Source organism: Hippopotamus amphibius, chromosome 2 (genome assembly GCF_030028045.1).
Source record: "Hippopotamus amphibius kiboko isolate mHipAmp2 chromosome 2, mHipAmp2.hap2, whole genome shotgun sequence".
NCBI classification, from domain to species: domain Eukaryota; kingdom Metazoa; phylum Chordata; class Mammalia; order Artiodactyla; family Hippopotamidae; genus Hippopotamus; species Hippopotamus amphibius.
This window is the reverse complement of record NC_080187.1, coordinates 86,336,059-86,362,931: the sequence shown is the minus strand read 5'-3', so window position 1 is coordinate 86,362,931 and position 26,873 is coordinate 86,336,059. Positions and strand designations below refer to the sequence as shown.

General features: G+C 33.9%; 1 protein-coding gene across 3 annotated transcripts in view; it reads left to right on the top strand.

The window, feature by feature from the left end:
* CNTLN (centlein) overlaps window positions 1-26,873 on the top strand; it is a 324,043-nt gene that overhangs the window by 70,870 nt on the left and 226,300 nt on the right. The window contains exons 3-5 of one of the 3 annotated variants that reach the window (XM_057720970.1): window positions 6,815-6,899; window positions 23,426-23,560; window positions 24,159-24,338. The exons of 1 other annotated variant lie outside the window; for it this stretch is intronic. In XM_057720970.1, coding sequence (XP_057576953.1) covers window positions 6,815-6,899; window positions 23,426-23,560; window positions 24,159-24,338 — 400 coding nt within the window. The remainder of the gene's footprint in view (window positions 1-6,814; window positions 6,900-23,425; window positions 23,561-24,158; window positions 24,339-26,873) is intronic. One more of the 3 variants, XM_057720971.1, reaches the window with a different exon arrangement.

The window sequence follows — 26,873 nt, the reverse complement described above, 5'->3', positions numbered from 1 at the left end:
TTTTTCATATGCCACATAGAAGTGAGATCATATGGTATTTGTCTTTCTCTGTCTGACTGACTTAGCATAATTCCTCCTAGATCCATTCATATTGTTGCAAATGGCAAGATTTCATTTTTTATATCTAAGAAATATGCCATTGTGTATATATACCACATTTTCTTTATCCATTCACCTATTGATGGGCACTTAGGTTGCTTCCATACCTTGGCTACTGTAAATAATGCTATAATGATCATTAGTATGCTTATATCTTTTTGAACTAGTGTTTTTGTTTTCTTTGGATAAATACGCAGAAGTGAAATTGCTGGATCATTATGGCAGTTCTATTTTAAATTTTTTGAGGAACCTCCGTACTGTTTTTCATAGTGGCTGCACCAATTTACATCCCCACCAACAGTGCACATCTTCACCAATACTCGTTATTTGTCGTCTTTTGATGATTGCCATCTTGGCAGGTGTGAGGTGATACATAATTGTGGTTTTAATTTGCATTTCCCTTATGATTAGTGATGTTGAGCATCTTTTCATGTGTCTGTTGGCCATCTGTATGCCTTCTTTCAAAAAATGTCTGTTCCGGTCGTCTGCCCATTTTTTATCAGGTTTTTTTTTTTTTTTTTGATGTTGACTTGTATGAATTCTTTGTATATTTTGGATATTAATCTCTTATCATCAGATATACTGTTTGTAAATGTCTTCTCCCATTTAGTATGCTGCCTTTACATTTTGTTGATTGTTTTCCTTCACTGTGCAAAAGTGTTTTAGCTTGAGGTAGTCCCATTTATTTAGTTTGCTTTTGTTTCTCTTGCCTGAGGAGGCAAATCCAAAAGAATATTGCTGTGACAGATGTCAGAAAGCATACTGCCTAGGCTTTCTTCTAGCAGTTTTATGGTTTTCGGTCTTTTATTTAAGTCTTTAATCCATTTTGAGATTTTTTTTTTTTAATGGTGTGACAATTTGGTCCATTTTGCCTTTTTTTTTTTTTTTTTGCATGTAGCTGTCCAATTTTTCCAAAACCATTTATTGAAGAGGTTGTCTTTTCCCCATTGTATATTCCTTGCTCTGTTGTAGATTAATTGACCATATAAGTGTGGGTTTATTTTTGGGCTCTCTATTTTAGGGTTCCATTAATCTATGTGTCTGTTTTTGTGCCAGTACCACGTTGTTTTGATTACTATAGCTTTGTATTACAGTTTGAAATCAGGGAGTATGTATGATACCTTCAGCTTTGTTCTTCTTTCTCAAGATTGCTTTGGCTATTCAGAGCTTTCTTGTGTTTCCATACAAATTGTAGAATTATTTGTTCTAGTTCTGTGAAAAATGCCATTGGCATTTTGATAGGTATTACATTGAATTGTAGATTGCCTTGGGTAATGTGGTCATTTTAACAACATTGATTCTTCCAATCCAAGAACATGGTATATCTTTCTATCTGTTTGGGTCACCTTAAATTTCTTTCATCAGTGTATTATAGTTTTCAGAGTATAAGTCTTTTATCTCTTTGGTTAGATTTATTCTTAGGTATTTTATTCTTTTAGGTGCAATTGTAAATGGGATTGTTTCTCCATTTCCCTTTCTGATAGTTTGTTGTTAGTATATAGAAATACAACAGATTTCTATATATTAATTTTGTATTCTGCAACTTATTGAATTCATTTATTAGTTCTAATAGTTTTTTGTAGCTTCTTTAGGATTTTCTATACTATCATGTCATCTGCAGACAGTGACAGTTTTACTTTTATCTTCAAATTTGGATTTGTTTTATTTTTTTTTTCTGGCCTGATTTGCTGTGGCTAGAACTTCTAATACTATTTTGAATAAAGTGGTGAGAGTTGGCATCCTTGTCTTGTTCCTGATCTTAGAAGAAATGCTTTCAACTTTTTACCTTTGAGTATTATGTTGGCTGTGGGTTTGCATGTATGGCCTTTGTTATGTTGAGGTAAGTTCCCTCTGTTTCCACTTTCTGGAGAGTTTTTATCATAAATGGTGCTGGGTTTTGTTGAAAGCTTTTTCTGTATCTACTAAAATGATCATATGATTTTTATTCTTCAGTTTGTTAACGTGGTGTATCACATTGATTTGTGGATATTGAACCATCCTTGAATCCCTGGGATAAATCCCACTTGATCATGGTGTATGATCTTTCTAATGTATTGTCGAATTTGGTCTTCTAATATTTTGTTGAGGATTTTCAACAACAAATCCTCTAATTTTCTTTTTTCTTTCCCTCCCTCTCTCTCTCTTTCTTTCTCTTTCTTTCTTTCTTTCTTTCTTTCTTTCTTTCTTTCTTTCTTTCTTTCTTTCTTTCTTTCTTTTTCTTTCTTTCTTTCTTTTCTTTCTCTCTTTCTCTCTTTCTCTCTTTCTCTCTTTCTTTCTTTCTTTCTTTCTTTCTTTCTTTCTTTCTTTCTTCTTTCTTTCTTTCTCTCTTTCTCTCTTTCTCTCTTTCTCTCTTTCTCTCTTTCTCTCTTTCTCTCTCTCTCTCTCTCTCTCTCTTCCTTCCTTCCTTCCTTCCTTCCTTCCTTCCTTCCTTCCTTCCTTCCTTCCTTTCTTTCTTTCTTTCTTTCTTTCTTTCTTTCTTTCTTTCTTTCTTTCTTTCTTTCTTTCTTTCTTCTTTCTTTCTTTCTTTCCTTTCTTCTCTTGAGTGTCTTTGTCTGGTTTTGGTATCAGGGTGATCCTGCCCTCATAGAATAAGTATGAAAGCATTCCTTCCTCTGCAGCTTTTTTGGAATAGTTTGAGAAGCCTAGGTGTTAATTCTTCTTTAAATATTTGTTAGAATTCACCTGTAAAGCTATCTGAGCCTGGACTTTGTGGGAGTTTTTTGATTACTGATTGAATTCCATTACTGTTAATTGGTCTGTTTTTGTTTTCTGTTTCTTGCTGATTCAGTCTTAGGAGTTTGTATATTTCTGGGAATTTGCTATTTCTTCCAGGTTGTCCATTTTATTGGCATATAATTGTTCACATTAACCTTTATGATCCTTTGTATTTTTGTGGTGCTGATTTTAACTTCTTTGACATTTCTGATTTTATTTATTTGGGCCCTTTCTCTTTTTTTCTTAGTGAGTTTGTTTTGGATGGAATGTTTTTTAATTACATCTGGTCTAATATGTCATTTAAGGCTAGTGTTTCCTTATTGATTTATGTCTGTATGATCTGTCCATTGATGTAAGTGCTATGTTGAAATCCCCTACTATTATTGTGTTATTGTCAGTTTCTCCCTTTATGTTTCTTAATATTTGCTTTATGTATTTAGATGCTCTGATGTTTAGTGCGTATATATTTACAATTATTATATCTTCTTGTTGGATTCATCCCTCGATTGTTATGTTATTTCCTTCCTTATCTCTTGTTACAGACTTTAAAGTCTATTTTTTCTGATATAAGTATTGCTACCCCAGCTTTCTTTTTATTTTCATTTGCATGGAATTCCTTTTTCCATCCCCTCACTTTTAGCCTGTATATGACTAGATCTGAAGTGAATCTCTTCTAGGCAGCATAGATATAGGACTTGTTTTTGTATCCATTCAGCCACTCTTTGTCTTTTGATTGGAGCATTTAGTCCATTTACATTTAAAGTAATTATTTAATAGCTATGTATTTATTGCCATTTTGTTAATTGTTTTGAGCTTGTTTGTGTAGTTCTTTTTTGTTCATTCTTTTCTTTTTCTTTTGTTCTTGTCCCTTATGATTTGACAACTATCTTTACTGTTATGTTTGGGTTCCTTTCTCTTTTTTGTTTGTGTATCTGTTATAGGTTTTTGATTTGTATTTACCATGAGGTTCATATGTAACAACCTATATATATGTGATTAATTTTAGTTGATGATCTCTTTAAGTTCAATGTATTCTAACAAGCCTGCATTTTTTACTCTACCCATCCCCATATTTAATGTTTTTGATGTCATATTTTCCTTTTTGTATTTTGTATCCTTTACTTATTGTTACAATTACTTAGTATGGATGTAGATGATTTTACTACTTTTGTCTTTTAACCTTCCTACTAGCTTTATCAGTGACTGATCTACTACCTTTACTGTATGATTGTCTTTACCAGTGAGATTTTTCCTTTCATAATTTTCATATTTCTAGTTGTGGCCTTTTTTTTTTTTTGTTCTGCTTAAAATTAACTTTTCTTAGTGGTGCTGACTCTTTTAGCATTTGCTTGTCTATAAAACTCTATGTTTCCTTCAAATCTGAATGATAGCCTTGCCAGGTAGAGTATTCTTGGTCATAGACTTTTTCTTTTCATCACTTTGAATATATTGTGTAACTCCCTTCTGGCCTGCAGGGTTTCTGCTGAAAAGTCAGCTTATAGACTTATGTTAGTTCCTGTGTACTTGACTGGTTGCTTTTCTCTTACTAAGCAGACTTGTAAGAGTCACTCTTTAATTTTAATTTTTGCCATTTTAATTATGATGTGTCTTGGTGTGGACCTCTTTGGGTTCATCTTTTTGGGGAGTCTCTGTGATTCCTGGAATTGGATGTCTCTTTCAATCCTGAGGTTAAGGATTTTTTCTGGTATTGTTTCTTCAATCTCTCTTTTCTCCTTTGGCACTCCTATATGCAAACATTAGTATGCTTGATGTTGTTCTAGAGGTTTCTTAAGCTATTTTCCTTTATAAAAATTCTTTTTTCTGCTTTGAAGATTTGTACTACTCTGTCTTACAGGTGCTGATCTGTTACTCTGTATCATCTAATGTACTGTTGATACCTTCAACTGGATTTTTTATTTCAGTTATTGTATTTTTCAGTGCTGTTTGGTTTTTCTTCATATTTTAAAACTCTTTTAGAAATCTTCACTGTGTTCTTCCAGTTTTCTCCCCAGTTCAGTGAACCTCTTTTTGATTATTACTGAACTCTTTTTCAGGTAGATTGTTTATCTCCACTTTGTTTAGTTCTTTTTTCCTGAGGTTTTGTGTTACTTATTTCTTTGGAACATATTTCTCTGTCTTCTCATTTTGCCCTATTCTCTATGTTTATTTCTATGTGTTAGGTCAGTCAGTTACATTTCCCAATCTTAGTGTTATGTAGGAGACATTCCTTGAGATAGCATAGTCCCCTCTGATCACCAGAACTGTATGTCCTGGGTGTTCGCCTTATGTTGACAGCATGTATCCTTCTGTTGTGGTTGTTGTGGTGGGGCCAACTACTGTGGATATGTTGTTAGGCGGAGCTGGCCCCTGGCCCAGTTTGGCTGTGAGGCTGTGCCTTGTGTAGTGGCTGTGGACCTGCTGGAGAAAAGAGTTGGTTTCCTGTGTTATTGTCTGTACGTCCTGGGGGCCTGGGGCTGGGTCCTTGTGTGGCAGCCTGGGGTGATATTCAGCTGGTGCTAGCCCACAGGTGGGTGGGAAGTCCCTTGGTGCTTATAGGTAGAGGGAGGATTCCAAAATGGTGCTTGCCAGTGCTGCTGTTATCACAGTAGGACAGATCCCCCAAATGGCTGCCGCCAGCATCTCTCTTGTCCCCAAGTGGGGGTGGGAGGAGGTTGCAGTTGCCTCTTGCCTCTCCAGGAGGCTCTCCTAGATAAGCAAGTGGATCTGATCCAGACTCCTTTCATACTACTGCCTCTGCAGTGGAACTCAGACTGTGTGAGATTTTGTGCATGCTCTTTAAAAGTGGAATCTGTTTCCTATAGTTCTCCAGCTCTTCCAAACATGAACTCCACTGGTTTTCAAAGCCAGGTGTTCTGTGGTCTCATCTTCTTGTTGTAGAATATCTGGGCTGGGGAGCTTGATGTGGCACTCAGACTCCTTGCTCCTCGGAGAAGACCTCTACAGTTATGATTATCCTCTCATTTGGGGGCTGCCTATCTGGGAGTGTGGATCCTGACTATATTGTGTCTCCCTACCCCTCTTAACTATCTTATTGTGGTTTCTTCATGTCTTTATTTGTAGAATATCTTTTCTGCTAGTCTTCAGTTTGTTCTCATAAATAGTCTCTTCATAAGTAGTTGTACCTTTGGTATTGTCCATGGAAGGAGGTGAGTTCAGGGTCTTCCTACTCTGCCATCTTGGTCACCAGCAGTGGTATGCTTTTATGATCGCTGTCTCTTAATTCTAATATCCCCTTGTGCCTTCTAAAGCCTTTTGCTTTATCTCACTCTTTCTCAAGTGAGGGTTTTTTGTTTCTTCCTACCTGTACACTTTGTGGTTCGTGAGTGATTTAGGTACAGATTTCTACTTATTTTACCTATTTTTAAAGTTTAAAAAAATACAACTGAGTGTCCAATAAATTTCTCACCATTTATTTGTTTATTGACCATGCCCCGTGGCATGTGGGATGTTAATTCTGTGACCAGAGATTGAACCTGCACCCCTTGAATTGGAAGTGTCGAGTTCTAACCATGGGCCCAGGAGTGAAGTCTCCCCCTGCCATTTATTTAATGTTGGTTATTAGTAAATCTCTAGCATTCTCTCTTTTGAGTCTTTTACTTAAAAAATATTTTATTCTTAACATAATTGCATATATAAAGTGTTTATATTAACAAGAGCATATTAACATTCAGTAATTATTTTAAATTTATGATATCGTGGCTGTTGCAATCAATTTTAAATGTTTTAAATATGTTTTGTAATGCATCTAAACATGAAAACTAAAAATTTTTTTTAGTATGAAGTTGTCTTAGTTGTCAGCACTTGTAAGTTGTTGTCATTTACCATATGGTTTCTGATTAATTCTGAAGGGGCTGTCAACCTCAGATAATTTAATATTTTATATTTTAATGTGACCCTCATTATTAAGATGTGACAGTTTAAAGAATTGGCTACCAATTATGATGAATAAACTTTCAATACATATATTTTTTGTTTCTAGAGAAAAACAGAAGTCTGAAGCTAAAGACAGAAAAGTTTTAGAAATTCTGCAAGTCAAGGATGCTAAAATACAAGAATTGGAACAGGTTGGTATTACAACAGAAAATACTAAATTTATGATATTTGTTCCAAGTAGTAGGTCTATACAAATATTTTTAATTTATTTACAATAATGTTCATAAAGAATATCACGGTTATTATGTCAATCTAGTATTGTACTTTAGTCAATTATTCTTTGTTTTCTGAATTAATAGTATATGTTATTTATACATTAAAACTTTTAAGATGGTGTTGTAATTTTATAGTAGTAACTATCAATTACTCACTTTTTGTTGAAATTTGCTTTTTATTATTAGCAACTATCACTTCTGAAAATGACATTTTTAAATGTTTTAATTTGTAAAAAAAATTAGCAACAACTTGGATGATTCTATTTGATCTTTTGAAAACTTGCATTTTCAAATTATGTAATACTATGATTGTAATTATACAATTACATGTAACTATCTTATTTATTTATTTATTTATTTATTTATTTATTTTCTTATTTTTTAAAATTAACTTTTATTGGAGTATAGTTCCTTTACAATATTGTATTAGTTTTTAATATACTGCAAAATGAATCAGCTATACATATACATATATCAACTCTTTTTTGGATTTCCTTCCCGTTTAGGTCACCACAGGACATTAAGTAGAGTTCCCTGTGCTATATAGTATGTTCTCATTAGTTGTCTATTTTACACATAGTATCAATAGTGTATATGTGTCAATCCCAATCTCCCAATTCTTCCCACCCTTCTTTCCCCCTTGGTATCCATAATTGTTCTCTACGTCTGTGCCTCTGTTTCTACTTTGCAAATAAGATCATCCATGCCATTTTTATAGATTCCACATATATGTGTTAATATGTATTTGTTTTTCTTTTTCTGACTTACTTCACTCTGTATGACAGTCTCTAGGTCCATTCAGGTCTCTACAAATGACCCAATTTCATTTCTTTTTATGGCTGAGTAAGCTGAGTAGTACTCCATTGTATATATGTACCATATTTTCTTTATCCATTCCTCTGTTGATGGACGTTTAGGTTGCTTTCATGTCCTGGCTATTGTAAATAGTGCTGCAGTGAACATTAGGATGCATGTATCTTTATGCATTATGGGTTTGCTGGGTCATATGGTAGTTCTATTTTTAGTTTGTTAAGGAACCTCCGTACTATTTTCCATAGTGGCTGTACCAATTTACATTCCCACCAACAGTGCAGGAGGGTTCCCTTTTCTCCTCACCCTCTCCAGCATTTATTGCTTCCAGATTTTTTGATGATGGCCATTCTGACCAGTGTGAGGTGATACTTCATTGTAGTTTTGATTTGCATTTTTCTAATAATTATTGATGTTGAGCATCTTTTCATGTGCCTCTCGGCCATCTGCATGTCTTCTTTGGAGAAATGTCTATTTAGATCTTGCACCCAGTTTTGGATTGGGTTTGTTTTTTTGATATTGAGTTGCATGAGCTGCTTGTATATTTTGGAGATTAATCCTTTGTGAGTTGCTTTGTTTACAAATATTTTCTCCCATTCTAGGGGTTTTCTTTTCATCTTGTTTATGATTTCCTTTGCTGTGCAAAAGCTTTAAATTTTAATTAGGTCCCATTTGTTTATTTTTGTTTTTATTCTCATTGTTCTAGGGGGTGGGTCAAAAATGATCTTCCTGTGATTTACGTCAAAGAGTGTTTATCCTATGTTTTCCTCTAAGAGTTTTATAGTGTCTGGCCTTACATTTAGGTCTGTAATCCATTTTGAGCTTATTTTTGTGTATGGTGTTAGGGAGTGATGTAATTTCATTCTTTTACAAGTAGCTGTGTAGTTTTCCAGCACCACTTATTGAAGAGGATGTCTTTGCTCCATTGTGTATTCTGGCCTCTTTTGTCATATATTAGGTCCATAGGTGCATGGGGTTATCTCTGGGCTTTCTACCCTGTTCCATTGACCTATATTTCTGTTTTTATGCCAGTACCATACTGTCTTGATTACTGTAGCTTTGTAGTATAGTCTGAAGTCAGGGAGCCTGATTCCTCCAGCTCCTTTTTCCTTTATCAAGATTGCTTTGGCTGTTCAGGATCTTTTGTGTTTCCATACAAATTGTAAAATTTCTTGTTCTAGTTCTGTGAAAAATGCCATTGGTAATTTGATAGGGGTTGCATTGAATCTGTAGATTGCTTTGGGTAGTATAGTCATTTTCACAACATTGATTCTTCCAATCCAAGAACACAGTATATCTCTCCATCTGTTTATGTCATCTTTGATTTCTTTCATCAGTATCTTATAGTTTTCTGCATACAGGTCTTTTGTCTCCTAAGGTAAGTTTATTCCTAGGTATTTTATTCTTTTTGTTGCAATGGTAAATGGGGTTTTTTCCTTAATTTCTCTTTCTGATTTTTCATTTTTACTGTATAAGAATGCAAGAGATTTCTGTGCATTAATTTTGTATCCTGCAACTTTATTAAATTCATTGATTAGCTCTAGTAGTTTCTGATGGCATCTTTAGGATTTTCTGTGTATAGTATCATGTCATCTGCAAACAGTGACAGTTTTACTTCTTTTCCAATTTGAATTCTTTTATTTCTTTTTCTTCTCTGATTGCCATGGCTAGGACTTTCAAAACCATGTTGAATAATAGTGTCAAGAGTGAACACCCTTGTCTTGTTCCTGATCTTAAAGGAAATGCTTTCAGTTTTTCACCATTGAGGACAATGTTTGCTGTGAGTTTGTCATATATGGCCTTTATCATATTGAGGTAATTTCCCTCTATGCTCACTTTCTGGAGAGTTTTTATCATAAATGAGTGTTGAATTTTATGAAAAGCTTTTTCTGTGTCTTTTGAGATGATCATACGGTTTGTATTCTTCAATTTGTTAATATGGTGTATCACATTGATTGATTTGTGTATATTGAAGAATCCTTCCATCCCTGGGATAAACCCCACTTGATCATGGTAGATGATCCTTTTAATGTGTTGTTGGATTCAGTTTGCTAGTATTGAATTTTTTTGTGTGTTTTTTTGCGTCTGTGTTTAACAGTGATGTTGGTGTGTAATTTTCTTTTTTTTGTGATATCTTTGTCTGGTATTAGTATGAGAGTGATGGTAACCTCGTAGAATGTGTTTGGGAGTGTTCCATCCTCTCCAATTTTTTGGAAGAGTTTGAGAAGAATAGATGTTAGCTATTCTCTGTTTGATAGAATTTGCCATTGAAGCCATGTGTTCCTGGACTTCTGTTTGTTGAAAGATTTTTAATCACAGTTTCAATTTCATTACTTGTGATTGATCTGTTCATATTTCCTGTTTCTTCATGGTTCATTCTTGGAAGTTATACTTTTCTAAGAATTTGTCTGTTTCTTCCAGGTTGTCCATTTTATTGGCATATAGTTGTTTGTAGTAGTCTCTTATGATCCTTCGTATTTTTGTGGTGTTAGTTGTAACTTCTTCTTTTTCATGTGTAATTTTGTTGATTTGAGTCCTCTCTCTTTTTTCTTGATGAGTGTGGCTAAAGGTTTATCAATTTTGTTTGTCTTCTCAAAGAATGAGCTTTTAGTTTCATTGACCTTTGCTATTTTTTCATCTCCATTTCATTTCTTTCTGGTCTGATCTTTATGATTTTTTTCCTTCTACTAACTTTGGATTTTATTTGCTCTTCTTTCTCTAGTTACATTAGGTGCAAGGTTAGGTTGTTCATTTGAGATTTTTCTTATTTCTTGAGGTAAGATTGTATTGCTGTAAACTTCCCTCTTAGAATTGCTTTTGCTGCATCCCATAGGTTTTGGGTCATCATGTTTTCATTTTCATTTGTTTCTAGGTATTTTTTGATTTCCTCTTTGATTTCTCCAGTGATCTCTTGGTTATTTAGTAGTGCATTGTTTAGCCTCCATATGTTTGTGCTTTTTACAGTTTTTTTTCCTGTAATTGATTTCTAATCTCTTAGTGTTGTGGTTGGAAAAGATGCTTGATATGATTTCAATTTTCTTAAATTTACTGAAGCTTAATTTGTGACCCAAGATGTGATCTGTCCTAGAGAATGTTCTGTGAGCACTTGAGAAAAAACTGTATTTTGCCACTTTCGGGTGGAATGTCGTATGAATATCAATTAAGTCTTATTTCGTGTATTGTATCATTTAAAGCTTGTGTTTCCTTATTTATTTTCTGTCTGGATGATCTGTCCATTGGTTTAAGCGAGGTGTTAAAATCCACCACTATTGTTGTGTTACTGTTGATTTTCCCTTTTATGGGTGTTAGCTTTTGCCTTATGTATTGAGGTGTTCCTATGTTGGGTGCATAAATATTTGTAGTTGTTATATCTTCTTCTTGGATTGATTCCTTGATCATTATGTAGTGTACTTCCTTGTCTCTTGTAGTATTTATTTTAAAGTCTATCTTGTCTGATATGAGTATTGCTACTCCAGCTTTCTTTTAAGTGTGCTTAGTATTCCTCAGCTTTTTCTCTGTATTTTAAATTATATGTAATTATATACTCAGTATATTATCAGTACAAAAATCCACGTGGTCATTGCTTCCAGGAGTCATTTTCAAAGTATTAACCTCTTAAAAATAAAGGTAAAAGAAATTTATTTTAAGAATGGCCTATATCATGATATGATATTTAAATTCATTTTATACCCCGTTGCTCATTGTAAGCTCAATTATCTATATTTTCTAGATTAAATGAAAGTTTTTTTCTGGCAACTGTGCTCTTCCGACTTCTAACTCTATTTTCCTCCCAGCCAATTAAGCAACCATGAGAACTGTCATGTAAGGTTGTTATTGTTATTAAATTGCTATATTAAAGGACTAAAAGTGGAAGTTAATGTAGATAAGAGATTAAATAATTTTTTTATTTTCCGTGATATAAACTCATTCTAAAATTGAATATAGATTCCTATATGACATATAAATTTGAAATTTATACCTTCTCCAGCATTGTATTTTCCTTATAGAAAATGTTATAATTGGTGGTATAATGATAAAATTTTTAAAATAACTTCTTAGTATGTTTTAGAAGAAAGCAATTGTATTTGCCACTCAAATATCAAACAATATCGAAATGAATTTAAAGATAGAAAAATATTGCCATATGTCTGGTTTATTAATTAGGCTAAGCTATGCTGCCTAATAGATACAACATTAAGACTTAGAGGTGGCAAACATCATTTGTACCCACTTCTCATTGAGAAAAAGTAGTCATATGGCCACCCCAAGATTCAGGGGATTTGGGAAAATGTAGAGCTATGCTGAGCAATCTCTTCCTCAGTTACAAGTCTGTTCTATGGGGGAGAATGGATTTTGCCACTTTTTTTGATATCCTTTGTCATTAAGTTTGCAAATGCTTCAGGGAATGCTCAGTTTACCAGATCTAGATATTAATAGCATACCACTTTAAAAAATGTTGAGTTTCTTAAAAGACAATATATTTTTCCTTTTTCTTTGCTAAATTTGTTTTTCTGCCTTTGCTTGTGTAGATATTATTTCATTATTTACTTTCTTTTAAAGATTTATTTTATAATTTCTTATTTATTTATTTATTTATTTATTTATTTTATTTTTAGCTGCATTGGGTCTTCATTGCTGTGTGCGGGCTTTCTTGTTGCGGTGAGCAGGGGCTAGTCTTCATTGTGGTGTGCAGGCTCCTCATTGCAGTGGCTTCTCTTGCTGCAGAGCATGGGCTATAGGTGTGCAGGCTTCAGTAGTTGTGGCACGTGGGCTCAATAGTGGTGGCTCACAGGCTCTAGAGAATAGGCCTAGTAGTTGTGGTGCATGGGCTTAGTTGCTCCACGGCATGTGGGATCTTCCTGGAGCAGGAATTGAACCTGTGTCCCCTGCATTGGCAGGTGGATTCCTAACCACTGCACCACCTAGGAAGGCCCTCATTATTTACTTTTTGAGTAGAATTGTTTAGCTCATAAAATATTAAATGCCTATGCGAGAAATTATTTGTTTTTAGGCACATTATTTGTTTTTTTAGGGACTTTCATTTCTAAGCCTAAACGATGTATATTTTTGTGCAACAATGTTCATAACTTTCTACAAGTATATTTTCAGTTCAGTTCAACAAATCACTTTATTAAGCGTAGATATTATCATATGATGGTACTGTGGAAAATTCAGGGCTAAAATTCTTACCTTTGATGATTTCTAAGTCTCTGTGAGCAGTAGGGTGGGAATAAAATTGAGGTGCTACTAACCATATTCTCACACATTAGATTACAGGTTCTGTGAGGGTGGAGACCCTTGTATACCCAACATCTAATGTTTACCGTATTGCCTGATTATAATAGGTGCTCTTTGAATATTTTTGAATGTGTGACTTAAATTGAATAAAACCAATGTATTATAAGTGCCATAAGAGAATCACAAACAGAATGGTATAGAGATTCAAAGGAAGGAGTGATTAAATTCTGTGGAGGAGTCTTAAGGTATTCAATTGGTTTTAATAGGTAGAGATTGTAGGAGGATTTACCCATGGTGAATACCAGGCAAAATTCATGAAGGTAGGAGTGCAGTGTATGTTTGGGTGGTACTGAAATTTGTAGTTTGTTTCCTAGATAATATGTAGGAGTGTAGGCTGAGATAAGACTAATGTTATGTTGGACCTGTATTAAGGAAAGTCCTTGATTGCTTGAATGAGAAATTCAACTTTACTTATGGGCCAAAGGAATCTATCTAGGCTTTTCATTAACTTAATTAAGCTGCAATCTGTGAAAGTAAAATGGATAACCTAGTATACAAGTAGAAAAAGGAAAGCAGAAAGTAGAATGATCTGTAAGGAGGTTGTTTCGTAGTCTGAGTAATGACATGAACCTGGATTATTAGTTTTGGAAGAATTAAAGATATATAAATTAGAACCATAAGGACTTGACAGTAATTTGAAAGTGACTGTTAGGTTTTCAGCCTGGAGAATCCAGGAGAGCAGTGGCATTGTTGTCAGAAAGAAGGTTATTATAAGAGGTACAACTAAACTGTGATGATAACTTTTGAGCTTCTTTTAGAAAATTTGTGTTTTAGTTATTGGTGGGAATTCCATTTAGGTTTTTTAAGCAAACTACTGAAAGCATGGATCCAATCCTTGGGAAGTTTTCTCCTTGATATAGAGATTTTTAATGTTACAGTTAGAGGAAGGAATTTTGAGAACTAGATATTTGCTAATATTATTAACGGATGAGAAGAAGACCAAATTTCAGTAAAAGAGATGAAAAGACTATTCAGAGAAGTACAAAGAGAGAAGTATAAAATCATATGTCATGCATTGGGAAAGGAGAGTTTCAAGAAGCAAAAGGTGGTTAATGTAAAATGTTACAAAAAACATGGGGTTTGTGAAAAAATATTAAATTCAGCAATCATGAAATTTTTTAGTGATTTTAGTAAGCAACACAAATGGAATGGTATATGACATTTTAAGAAATCACTGAATTCTAACAAAGGAATGGAAACAAATGAGGAAATTAAACAGTGTAGAGAAAGAAATTTAAGCATTTAAAAAAATGTTAGCCAAAATATTTTAAGTAATGAAGTAATATTACTTCAAAATATTTGAAGTAATGGAAAAGGAAATTAAAATACACAATACAAGAAGACTTAATTGAGTTAACAGAATTCTAGTTGAAGGTGGAGACCTTGGATCAAGAAGATAACAAAATTTAATACATTTATTGTAGCTTGTTCACTTTTTTAGTCATTCAGATTATCTTAATTTTCTTCTTATACTATTATCTTTTTCCAGCATTCTTTTAATTAATTTGTTATATATTTCTTCATCCTTTATCATTGCATATTTAGCTGAATCTCTTGTATATACTATGTGGTTGAGCTTTTGTGTCTTGACTCAGTATATGTATCCTTACCTTTTTAAAGGTAAGTTTATTCTGTCTGCATAAGATCTGATATACTTATTTGATCTTTGTTCTCTGATTGACCTTATGCTTTCTACTTTAGTATTTTGTTTTTTTCTCAAAATTTGCTGCATATGTGTCTTCTCTCCATTTGTGTGTGTGTTTGTTGATAATTTGGAAAGTTTAGGGTCCATATCAGTTCTTCTAGTGATTAAATTTATTATTATATAAATAATATTTAACAGTATACTTTTTAAAATTGAAGTATAGTTGATTTACAATGTTGTGTTAGTTTCAGGTGTGCAACAGAGTGATTCAGCTATATATTTGTGTGTATACATATATATTCTTTTTCAGATTCTTTTCCGTTATAAGTTATTAGAAGATATTGAATATAGTTCCCTGTGCTATACAGCAGGTCTTTGTTTTTTATCTACTTTATATATAGTGTTGTGTAGCTTTTAATCCCAAAGTCCTAATTTATCCCTCCCTCCCTTTTCCCTTTGGTAACAGTAAGTTTGTTTTCTCTGTCTGTGAGTCTGTTTCTGTTGTAAAACGGTTCATTTGTCATTATTTTGGATTCCACATGTAAGTGATATCATGTGATATTTGTCTTTGTCTGAACACTATACATCTTGATTCTAACATATTCTGAAAAATTTAGATAGTATCTCTCAACTGCACACTGTAAAAAAAAAAGGAGAAAATCAGCATATTTTTACTTATTCAGCCTTTCTCCTGCATTTTAAAGTGAACTTAAAGTAATTGTAAGACTTAATTTCCTGTTCTTAGCATTGTTGGTTATATTTTTTTATACTGTCAAGAATTCTGATGTTTACGTTTCATAACCATTTTCTCTATCATTTTCTGGTATAAATTCTATAGGAAAATGCCTTGTGGTACATTAGTTTTTTTCTTGCTATATAACAAATATAAAGCCTTGAAAGAATGCACACATTTATTAAGTTGCTGTGGGTCAGGAGTCTGGGCATAGTTTAGGTGGTTCCTGTGCTCATTATCTCATCAGGTTGTAATTGAGGTTTTGATTGGGTTATGTTTTCATCTGGAGGCTTAATTTGGGAACAGTCTGCTTCCAAGCTTATTCAGGTTGTTGGCAGAATCCAAATCCTTGCAATTTTAAGACTGAAGGCCGAAATAGCACCAAAGTCTCTATTAGTCACGGTTTTCCAGAGAAACAGAACTAATTGTGTGTGTGTGTGTGTACGTGTGCGTGTATGTATAGAAATACGTAGATAGATTAAAATATGAGAGAAAGACAGAGACATCGAGAGATAGAGATTGATTTTAAGGCATTGTCCCATGTGTTGATAGTTGTGGGCTGGCAAATCTAAATTCTTCATTACAAACTGGAGACCTAGGGAAGAGTTTATATTGCAACTGAATCCAAAAGCATTCTGGAGGCAGAATTCCTTCCCTCTTAGAGGATTAGTCCTTTTTTTTAAGGCACTCAGTTGATTGGATGAGGCACACCTTATGGAGGGGTTATCTGCTTTACTCAAAAGTCTACTGATTTAAATATTAATCACATCTACCAAAACACTTTCACAGCAATGTCTTGACTGATGTTTGACTAAAAACTGGATGTCATGGGTACAGTGGTTTAGCCAAGTTGACACATAAATTTAACCAAATGACTAAAATGTACTGAGAAAAACAGGCCTTTAGTGTGAGGTTTTATGTTTATCTGGCTAGGGGTTAGGCTGTTTGTTTAGCAAAGGCTAAACTTTGCTTTCGTGTCCTTTTTTATTTGGGTTTCTTGAGAGACTTCTTAAATATCTGAAACACACAGTTCTTTCAGTTGTGTTCCCTTGTTATTATTCGGAAGCCCTATTGATGACACCTATAGTGAGGTGTCTGGGGGAGGGGTAGTATTCCATAGTCTTATGTTTTGGTCTCAGTCTTTAGTGAGCTTGTGCCCCCTAGGCTCTGACCTTCACAAGTGCTTCTCAGTTTTTCTCCCTTAGGAAAAACTGGAAGGCTAGAGTTGGGTTTTTACTTCCTCTGGGTTGATTAGTCTTTGGTAAAATCCCAGCAGGCTCAGGTAAAATAGTTTCTCTTGAGGGCAGGCCTCTTAAGAAATATGTAATTAGGGTATATTTTAAAATGTCTGTATTCCCTCTCCCCCTGCAGAAAGCAGGAAGGGACTTTTTTCTGATCTTCACTGTGGCAACTTGATAGTGCTCCTGTATGTAAAACTCATGAAATTATGGGAACTCCTCTAAGATTGGGCCCTCCCAGACTTTTTTTTTAAGCTCTTTATTGGAATATAATTGCTTTACAGTTGTGCCAGCTTTTGCTGTACAACAAAGTGAATCAGCTGTATTTATACATATATCTCCCCCCCATATCCCCTCCCTCCCACCCTCCCTATCCCAGCCCTCTAAGTCATTGCCTATCATCAAGTTGATCTCTCTGTGTTATGCAGCAGCTTCCCACTAGCTATCTATTTTACATTTGGTAGTGTATATATGTCAGTGCCACTCTCTCACTTCATCCCAGCTTCCCCTTCCCCTCCACCCCATGTCCTCAAGTCTGTTCTCGACATCAGCATCTTTATTCTTGCCCTGTCACTGGGTTCATCATTACCATTTTTTTAGATTCCATATATGTGAGTTAGCATACGGTATTTGTTTTTCTCTTTCTGGCTTACTTTGCTCTGTGTGACAGACTCTAGGTCCATCCACCTCACTACAAATAACTCAATTTCATTCCTTTTTATGGCTGAGTAATAATATTCCATTGTATATATGTGCCACATCTTCTTTATCCATTCATCTGTTGATGGGCATTTAGGCTGCTTCCATGTCCTGGCTATTGTTAATAGTGCTGCAGTAAACATTATGGTACATGTTTCTTTTTGGATTATGGTTTTCTCAGGTGTGTGCTCAGTAGTCCTGCCAGACATTTTAACTCTCAAATATGTCCACAATGATCCTTCAGTAATTCATTAATTGCAAATTTGGTTTTCCTACCCTGTTACTGGTTCCCATGGAGTTTTCTTGCTTCTGGGTTTTTGCTCTGCTAAATTGTGATTCTCTATACCTTCCTGTCTCTCTAGTTTTTGGAACAGCAGTTTGCCTTATGAACTCAGTTCTCTGATAATTCTAAGAAGAGTTGTTGATTTTCAGTTTGTTCAGCTTTCTTCACGTTGCTTGAAAAGGAGAGACAACTTCCAAGTTCCTACATCCTGGACTGGAAACCAGAAGTCCTTCCATTATGTTCTTGTTGTTCCACTGAATAATGTTAAATAGCTCTCACTTTTCCAAACTTGTAGTCTGTGGAATAGAGTAACAATTAAGAATGACGATTCCATTAGTTTATTTAAGTCTTATTGAAACTGTGCACATCAGATTGGAACTTCATTCTACCTGCCGGGACTTGAACCCAGCCTAAACCCAGGTTGTGACTTGAACTCACGTGGCCGGGACTCAAACCTGGCCAAAACCCTGATTGGAACTTAAACCCACATGGCCGGGACCCAAACCTGGCCAGAATCCAGGCTGGGACTTGAATCCAGCCTAAACCCAGACTGGAACTTGAACCCACACAGCCAGGACTTGAACCCGGCCAAAACCCTCCTTGGGACTTGAACTCACAGTCTTTTAATTAGAATCACTCACCTGGTGTCTGGACTTACTGAGGCTCAGGTTCTTTGTCTCAGGACAGAAGGAATTCAGCAAGAGGCAAAGTGATAGGCAAGAAGTAGATTTATTACTATAGGATTCTTGTAAGAGATGCAAGTGGGCAGGCAAGGGGGCTCTGCCTTGAGGATTAAGTGGGCTACAATCTTATAGCCAAAGGAAAGGGGAGGGGAAAAGACCACCTTCTTCAGCCTTCTTTCAGTAGACATCAGGCTTATATCACTGGCTTCTCCTTTGTATCAGGCAGGAGAGTGTCTGACCCTATGAGGTCAAACTAGGATTATCATAGTAGAAGGGTGGTGACATACTTCTTCCACTTAATGACCTGGGGCATATCTCGTGCTTTTATTTATGGTCTTATAGCTAAGCAAGCTTGCTTCCTTCCAAGAAGCTAAGTACCAGTAGCTTTCTTGAGCTATCATTAACTTACAGTGATCTCCCAAAATTTCCTAGGTTTCCCTCTCTATCTAAAGTCCCCTACTGGCACTTCTGCAACTACCTGTTTAACTATCCTGTTCTATCCCTATCATTATCTAGTCAAACTACTAGAAAGTTACAAAAACACATTTTTTTTAGCTAGTTGCAGAAAAACTTTCGTAGAACAATCTAATAATATATTTTATTGAAAATAGTGTAAAAAATTTCCATATAACTTCTTTTGGTAAGATTATGCTTTAGCTTTGTCACTGTTAGTTATAAAGTAAATCTTGCAATAAATTCTCCTTCAAGTATTGCATTAGATAACATGATGCTGCTAATAACCTAGTATATTGTATTTAATTAGATGATTTTTTTTTAACATTATATTTTCCTTTTTCCTTACCTTCTAGGAAGCTCAGAAATAAGTTTTGGTTCCCATTACATTTAATTCTCTTATCCCTTCCTCTTTCTCTTGTTTACCGTTGTTTTAGTTGTTGTGGTTTCATTACTTCTCTGTTTTGAATTAAAATTTTTATGTGCATTTGAAAGTAGGTCATATAATAATATGTTAACTATGATAAAGTATTGCTTGATAGAGTTTTAGGTTTTGCTGACACTGCCGCCACACCCCACTTATTTTTCCTGCTTCATACTCACTATCATTCTCTTCTTACTCTATAGACTTCTTTTGACTATTATTTGAATTATTCATTTAATGGCTTATCCATAATAAATTATTTGTTCCAGACATACTATCTCTTGTCACCCTTTATGCTTTATGGTTCCTCTGAGTTCTATTTGCTATTTTAATATTAACTCAAGACAGACCATTAAGAATGTGCTCTGCTCTATCCAGAAAAGTTTGTTGAAAAGGTTTCATGAAGCTAAATTTAGGACTTGGAGGGTATTATGCTTAGTGAAGTAAGTCAGAGAAAGACTAATACTGTATGATGTCACTTATATGTGGAATCTGAACAATAAAACAAACTAGTGAATATAACAAAAAAGAAACAGACTCACAAATAGAACAAACTAGTGGTTACTAGTGGGGAGAGGAAGGGGGGAAGGGACAAGATAGGGGTAGGGGATTAAGAGGTACAAACTACTATGTATGAAATAAGCTACAAGAATATATCGTACAGCACAGGGAATATAGCCATTTTTAATAATAACTATAAATGGAGTATAACCTTTAAAAATCGTTAATCATGTTATATACCTGAAACTTTTATAATTTATTGTAAATCAACTATACCTTAATAAAAAGGGAAAACAGAATAAATGAATTGTAACTATATATACCTGTGCTTTCATTATAGAAACTAGATCATTGAGGGTATATTTTATTAGGAAACTATTTTGAGTTATACAAAATTTAACAAATCTTTAATTTATCAACCCTCTTCCATTGAGAGTACATCTTTAACTTATTACTTTAATGATTACAATATATAATATCATTTCTCTAATTATCAAATTTTGATAGTTTTGGTTAACTAAGTTCCCACTGTGTTATATGTTTTTATTTAAAAATTAAATCTTGGGACTTCCCTGGTGGTGCAGTGGTTAAGAATCCACCTGCCAGTGCAGGGGACATGGATTCGATCCCTGGTCTGGGAAGATCCCACATACTGCAGAGCGACTAAGCCTGTGTGCCACAACTACTGAGCCTATGTGCCACAGCTAATGAAGCCCACGTGCCTAGAGCCTCTGCTTCACAACACGAGAAGCCACTGCACTGAGAAGCCCATGTACCATGACGAAGAGTAGCCCCTGCTCACCACAACTAGGGAAAGCCTGCACGCAGCAACAAAGACCCAACACAGCCAAAAATAAATAAGTAAATAGATAGATATTTAAAAAAAATTAAGTCTATATTTGTCCTGTGGATTACTGAATTCACTCAAATGCCAGCATTTTAATTATTAAATAATTTTCATGAAAGGGCTTGCTATTGGTGTCTTTTACATTGTCAATTCCTATTGAGTTTAGGTCACATTAATGGGCAAACCCTTCTGAACCTAAATCATTTGGTCTAATATCTCACCTTGCTAAAGTCTAAATAATCTCCAGAATAGTTGAGGATGCTCAATTTGTGTCAGTTCTCCTTTCAAAGGATAGGCCTGTAGATACTTCACAGTCTTAGTGTTTATATAGTTGAATTTATCATTCAGTGTCAATCTCATTCATACGCATTTACTATAATCTAGTTTGGGAGACAGTGTGAGTACATAGGTAATCAGCAAGACTCGGTAATATGTGTCAAATGAGTAATGTAGATTTACAGAAATTTAGAAATAGCAGAAATTACTGTGATAGTTGGGGAAGGCTTCATGGAAGAGGTGGAAGTTGAATCTTGAAGGAGGCTAAGACTTAGATGAGAATAGAAAAATAGGCTATGTTCAGAAGCCAGGTGAGAAATGATAACAGCCCTTTATAGGAGGCTCAAGGACAGTAGACAGGGGACCGCTTTCGGCAGGTATTTGCAACAGCCTGAGTTAAGAACACAGGTCCTGAGTCGGTCTGCTGCAGCTTGAACTTGCCTCAGACATTAGTTAGCCATGTGTCCCCAAGTAGGCTAACTTATCTAAGTTTCAGTTCCTTTTTTGTAAAAGAGAAGAGTTGTACCTATATAGACAGGTTTTATTTTTTTTGAGGCCTATTAAAAGCCCTGAGCACATTTTCTGACATACAGTAGGCACCCAAACTTGTTCAATAGATGGCTATCCTAAGAAAAAAAAAAGAAAAAAAGAAAAATAGGCTATGAATTGTGGATGGGCCGTGCTTATGTATCTGTTTTTGTACTGTTTGATTGATGTCAAACACACTGTAATATGCCCTAATAATTAAAATAGGAAACAAAAATTAAAACTATATCGAGGTGCCATTTATACCTCATTTGTAAAAAATTACCAAGCCCGAGCATCATGTTGGTGGAGATGTGGAGCTATGAGAACTCTTGCAGTGCATATAGTCTATGAACTAGTAATGTCACCTCTAAATATAAATAATGGAGAGCAATGTTTTATTAGTATGTTCCTCACACTGAAAAAAATACATTTTATTTCATGACCCAGTATACACATAGATGACATAAAAGTTTCATATACACACTACTATATGTAAAATAGATAATTAATAAGGACCTATTGTATAGCACAGGGAACTCTACGCAATACTCTGTCATGACCTATTTGGAAAAAAGAATCCAAAAGAGAGTGGATATATGTATATGTATAACTGATTCACTTTACTGTAGAGTAGAAACTAATACAACATTGTAAATCAACTATACTCCAATAAAAATAAAAAAAAAAAATGTAGTTGTTCTTACTATATATAATAAAGTTAAAATATAACAAAGCATATATCAAATATGAATTTAATAATGTTTAAATAAAATAGAAATCCTAAATTAAACAATGTAAAAAATTTAGGAGATACTAGTTTCAAATATTAGTTAAAAAAAATGAGTCAGTTGACAAAAGTTGAGTAAGTTTAGTAAAGAGTTATCAGGACATGGATGTCAGTTTTAGCATGTTGGTTTGAGGCGGCAGCAGGTAATTCAAATGGAGGTATTTTATAGAAAACTTGAAATGTGGGATTGGTAATTAGGAGAGAGTCAGAGCTTGATTGTGGATTGGGTAGCGATGAGACCAGAAGCCAAGAGAGTGGGTAAATTATCTGAGGGAAAAGCTGTAAAGATTTGAGAAGAGTGAAACTAAGAATTGAGTCATGGGTACATACTCCATTTAGGTATTTAGGTATCTCTGGTAGGTGAGAAGAATATTCAGTTAAAAATTATGGCAGTTTTAATATTCTGAATATTCTTTCTACAGAACAAGATAATTTTGGTACCAAAACAGACTTGCCATTTTTCTCTTTTTAAAAAAATTTTTAATTAAAAAAAAAATTTTATTTATTGGCTGCATTGGGTCTTCATTGCTGAGCACGGGCTTTCTCTAATTGCGGTGAGTGGAGGCTACCCTTCGTTGTGGTGCTAGGGGTTCTCACTGTGGTGGCTTCTCTTGTTGTGGAACACGGGCTCTAGGCGCGTGGGCTTCAGTAGTTGCAGCACGTGGGCTCAGTAGTTGCAGGGCATGGGCTTAGTTACTCCACGGCATGTGAGATCTTCCCCGACCAGGACTCGAATGCGTGTCCCCTGCATTGGCAGGTAGATTCTTAACTACTGCCCCACCAGGGAATCCCCACCATTTTTCATTCTTTAAAATTGTTTATGCTTTCACAAAACTGTAATTACTTCTCTAAAAAATGTTTTCTTCCAAATGATACTCAGATAGAGGGTTATTCTTATTTTAGCTACATGTGTATTTTCTCTAATTAGAATGTTTTGTATAATTTTGTTTTTTCCCTATTACACACCTAAATCCAAAAAGTTTGCTTTCTGTATGTGGCTTAATATTTGGTATCCAGTTTTTATGTGTTTTTCATCTTAAACTAGTAAATAGTTACCATATTTGCACATTTTACTTGAAAATCTCTGGGCATGTCACAGGAAATGAAAATTATGATAATGGATGTTATTATGAAAGGTGGTTAATTCTAATATTATCTATCAAAATTAAAACTTTTTACATAAAATTATTTTTTCTTAGAAATACCAGCTCATCAGTAATTTTACTTTTTTCCATAGAGAGAATCAGGATTAAAACAGGAAATAAATGACCTTGTGAGATGGAAGGTTGCAGTAGATGAAGAAAATGCTTTCTTAAGGCAAGAATTCAGTGACTTGCAGAAGAAATTTAAAGATAAAAGTCAAGAAGTTAAGGTGTGTTGACTTGTACATAGTTCTACAGTACTATTTCTTTGAAGTCCTGCTTTAAGCTTTGTCAGCCTTTGTGGCACAGAAAGTGACAAGCTTGGAGGAAAAATTGCCTTAGGCCCTGCTGTACCATACAGTTTTCTCACATGCAAAAACTCTGAGAAAGATGCTTTAAAGCAAAGACTCTAAGCTTTATAACTTTCAGATAAATAGTTAATGATGGAAATGGAGCTAAGAAAGTAGGAGTGTGAATATGTGGCTTCTCGTAATTAGATTCTGATGGGACTGGCATTATTAATTGATAAAACCCAGGTCTGGGAGGATATGTCTGTGTGGGTCTCAAAAATAGCTGGGGACAGCATCAAAGGCAGCTTGATCAATTAATGGGCTCTTTGCAAATGTGTACTCATCAAAGCTGTCATCCAGTGAAAAAATATGACCCATCCACCTGCATGAAAAGAGGCCAATAAAAGTATACAGGTGACCTTGGCCATCAAATATAGAAGAAGGTGCTGTGAGGGTAAAATTGCACAGTTTATATTTTCTGATTAATTCTCACCTTTTTTTTGTTTTGTTTATTGGCCCATGTGGTACTGTTCTACAGGACACTAAGGAGTGTGTACAGAATAAGGAAGAGCAAAACAGATTGGTTATAAAAAATCTGAAGGAGGAAAATGAGAAATTAAGTACCCACTGCTCTGACCTTCTAAATGACCTGGAGAAACTGAGGAAGCAGGAAGCACACTGGAGAAAAGAAAAATATAGCATTGATGCAAAAATAAAGGTATGTGATGAGAATGGAGTCCGTGCTGTTATTTTGTATCTAACGTCTTATAGGAAGTTTATTACGTATTATTTTCTTTAAATAACAAGTTATATATTCAAATCCACCAGTGGGGACTAGCATTAATTTATATTCCTTCACTTAAGACCCACAGCTTTTTAAAAATTGATGTTGCAAAGCAGGAAACTGACTTCAAATACTTATCCAAAATGTAATCATTAAAAAATAAAGGCTATTGCATTTTGAAATAAAACATATTTTGAAAAAACATATTTATAATTATTAATTTTGGCTTTTTTCAGTTAGGGCTTAAATTTATAAATATAGCTAGAATTCATTGCAGTGTAGTTTTAAGATTATATTTTCCAGGTCCTTTAAAAAATATGTTAAAAAAAGTACAGAACAGTTAAAAAATACTCACATGTGCTTTATATGTGTTTCTTTGGCTTGAGAGGGCCTTATTTATAGTAAAATTTTATTTTTATAGAAAATAAAAGCTATAATTAATCTTTATAATATTCTTATATCTTTTTTGATCAATTTTTTTCAAAATAATATTTTTTTGTGGCTTTCTCTTGGTCTCTTAAGAATGTTTTTGTTCCTTTTTTCCCATTGAATTTCAGGTTTCTCTTTTACCATAGATTTTGTTGAAAAGGCTCCAAACAAATTTTAGTGGTAGTAAATATGATAGTCCCTCTATGTATACATGCTTAAGAAGAATGTATAAGTACACATGTATATATATAAAGTTATTAAAATAGATATTAAGTATTATATATTTATAATAATAATGTATACTATATAATATATAATGTATATTTTCTATATAATAATATATATTTTATTATGTATTAAAGTATAGTAAGTATGGATATGTGTGTCATAGGTGTGTGTGAGTTTGTGAGTACATGCATGTGTGCCTGATTAAGTTAGAAAAGAAAGGATAAGTCTTTCTGAGTGTGTGAATCTATTCATTGCAGATATTTAAGGAAATATATACATTAAATCTGTTAGTGCACAGACAGAGAATGACTGAGCCACTGAGAGAATTGAATTCTGGCAGATTTGTTTTCTTATTTTTATATCAGTTTCTGCTTCCCTACAACCTTTAAGCAGTTTGTTAGTGTGATAAGGGTAAGTGGTACTTCCTTGTGTTAATTCATAGCTACATGATTTTTTTATGATGATTTTTATTTCCTTATTTGTCATTCAAATAGTCCATTATGTGATTAATGTGATTTTGAGTTCTGACTTTTTTTTTTCTATTAGTTTGTCTTTTCTCATTAATTTGTAAGCATTCTTTATTCTAGATAGCAATACTTACTGTTTTATATATATATATAAAACACAAATTCCTATATATATATGTATAAAACAAATTCATATATATATATATATAAAACACAAATTCCTTCTCTTCTATGAGTCTCGAATAAGGTGAATTAGACATTTGAAAATTTGTGAATTTTTATACTCATTTTTATTGTTTTCTTCTCTAATGTTTTATTTTAGAAGTCTTATATTCTTAAGTATTCCCTACCCTATAGTCTTTAATCTACTTAGAATTCATTTTGGGGTATGGTGTTTGACACCATTTATTCAGTAGTTTATTGAATTGTGATGCAGCCTGTCTCACATCTCTAAGTTTCCAAGTGTGTATGAGTTTGTTTCTGGACTTGCTACTATTCTCATGGTTTTAGGTATTGGAGTTTAATAATTTTACTCATTATTTGGTAGGGTGATCTACTTCTTTATTCTTCTTGTAAGTCATGAACCCTATATGTGCCTCTTCACTATCTGATTATATTTAAGGATCATTTCATTAGTTTTACTGAAAAATTCTGTTAGAAAGCAGGTTGGAACATTATCTAATTTATGAATTAATTTTGGAAGAATTGTGATCCTACTAGTTAAGAATATGGCATAAGGTTTTGTAATTTTCTTAAAATGTTACTGTTCACTTTTATTAGATTTATTTTTGGTGCTTAATATTATTGTAAAAATATTGTATTATGCTAGATAATATTTTTTGGTAAATAATATTTTGAATTATATTTTTAATTATTTCTATACGACGGCAGTGTATCTTGAACTTTTCATCAGTTTTTCCAAAATGTCTTATTAGTTCTAAAAATGTGTACATTTCCTAGATTTTTGTAAGTTGTATAATTACATTGACAGTAAGAAAAGTGCCTCTTTCTTTCCTTTTGTCATATAATTCACATACCATACATTTAATCCATTTAAAGTGTACAGGCCAATAGTTTTAGTTTATGTAGAGTTGTGCAACTATTACCAAAATTACTTTTAGAACATTTTCATCATCCCCAAAAGAAGCCCTAAACCTTTAACAATCACTCCTCATTTATCCTTAGCTCTGCAGCCTGAGATAACCACTTATGAGCTTTCTCTTTCTATAGATTTATCTATTCTAAACATTTCATATTAATGAAATTATAGTATATGATCTTTTGTGACTGATTTCTTCCATTTAGAATAATGTTTTCAGGGTTTATCCATGTTGTAGTATGTATC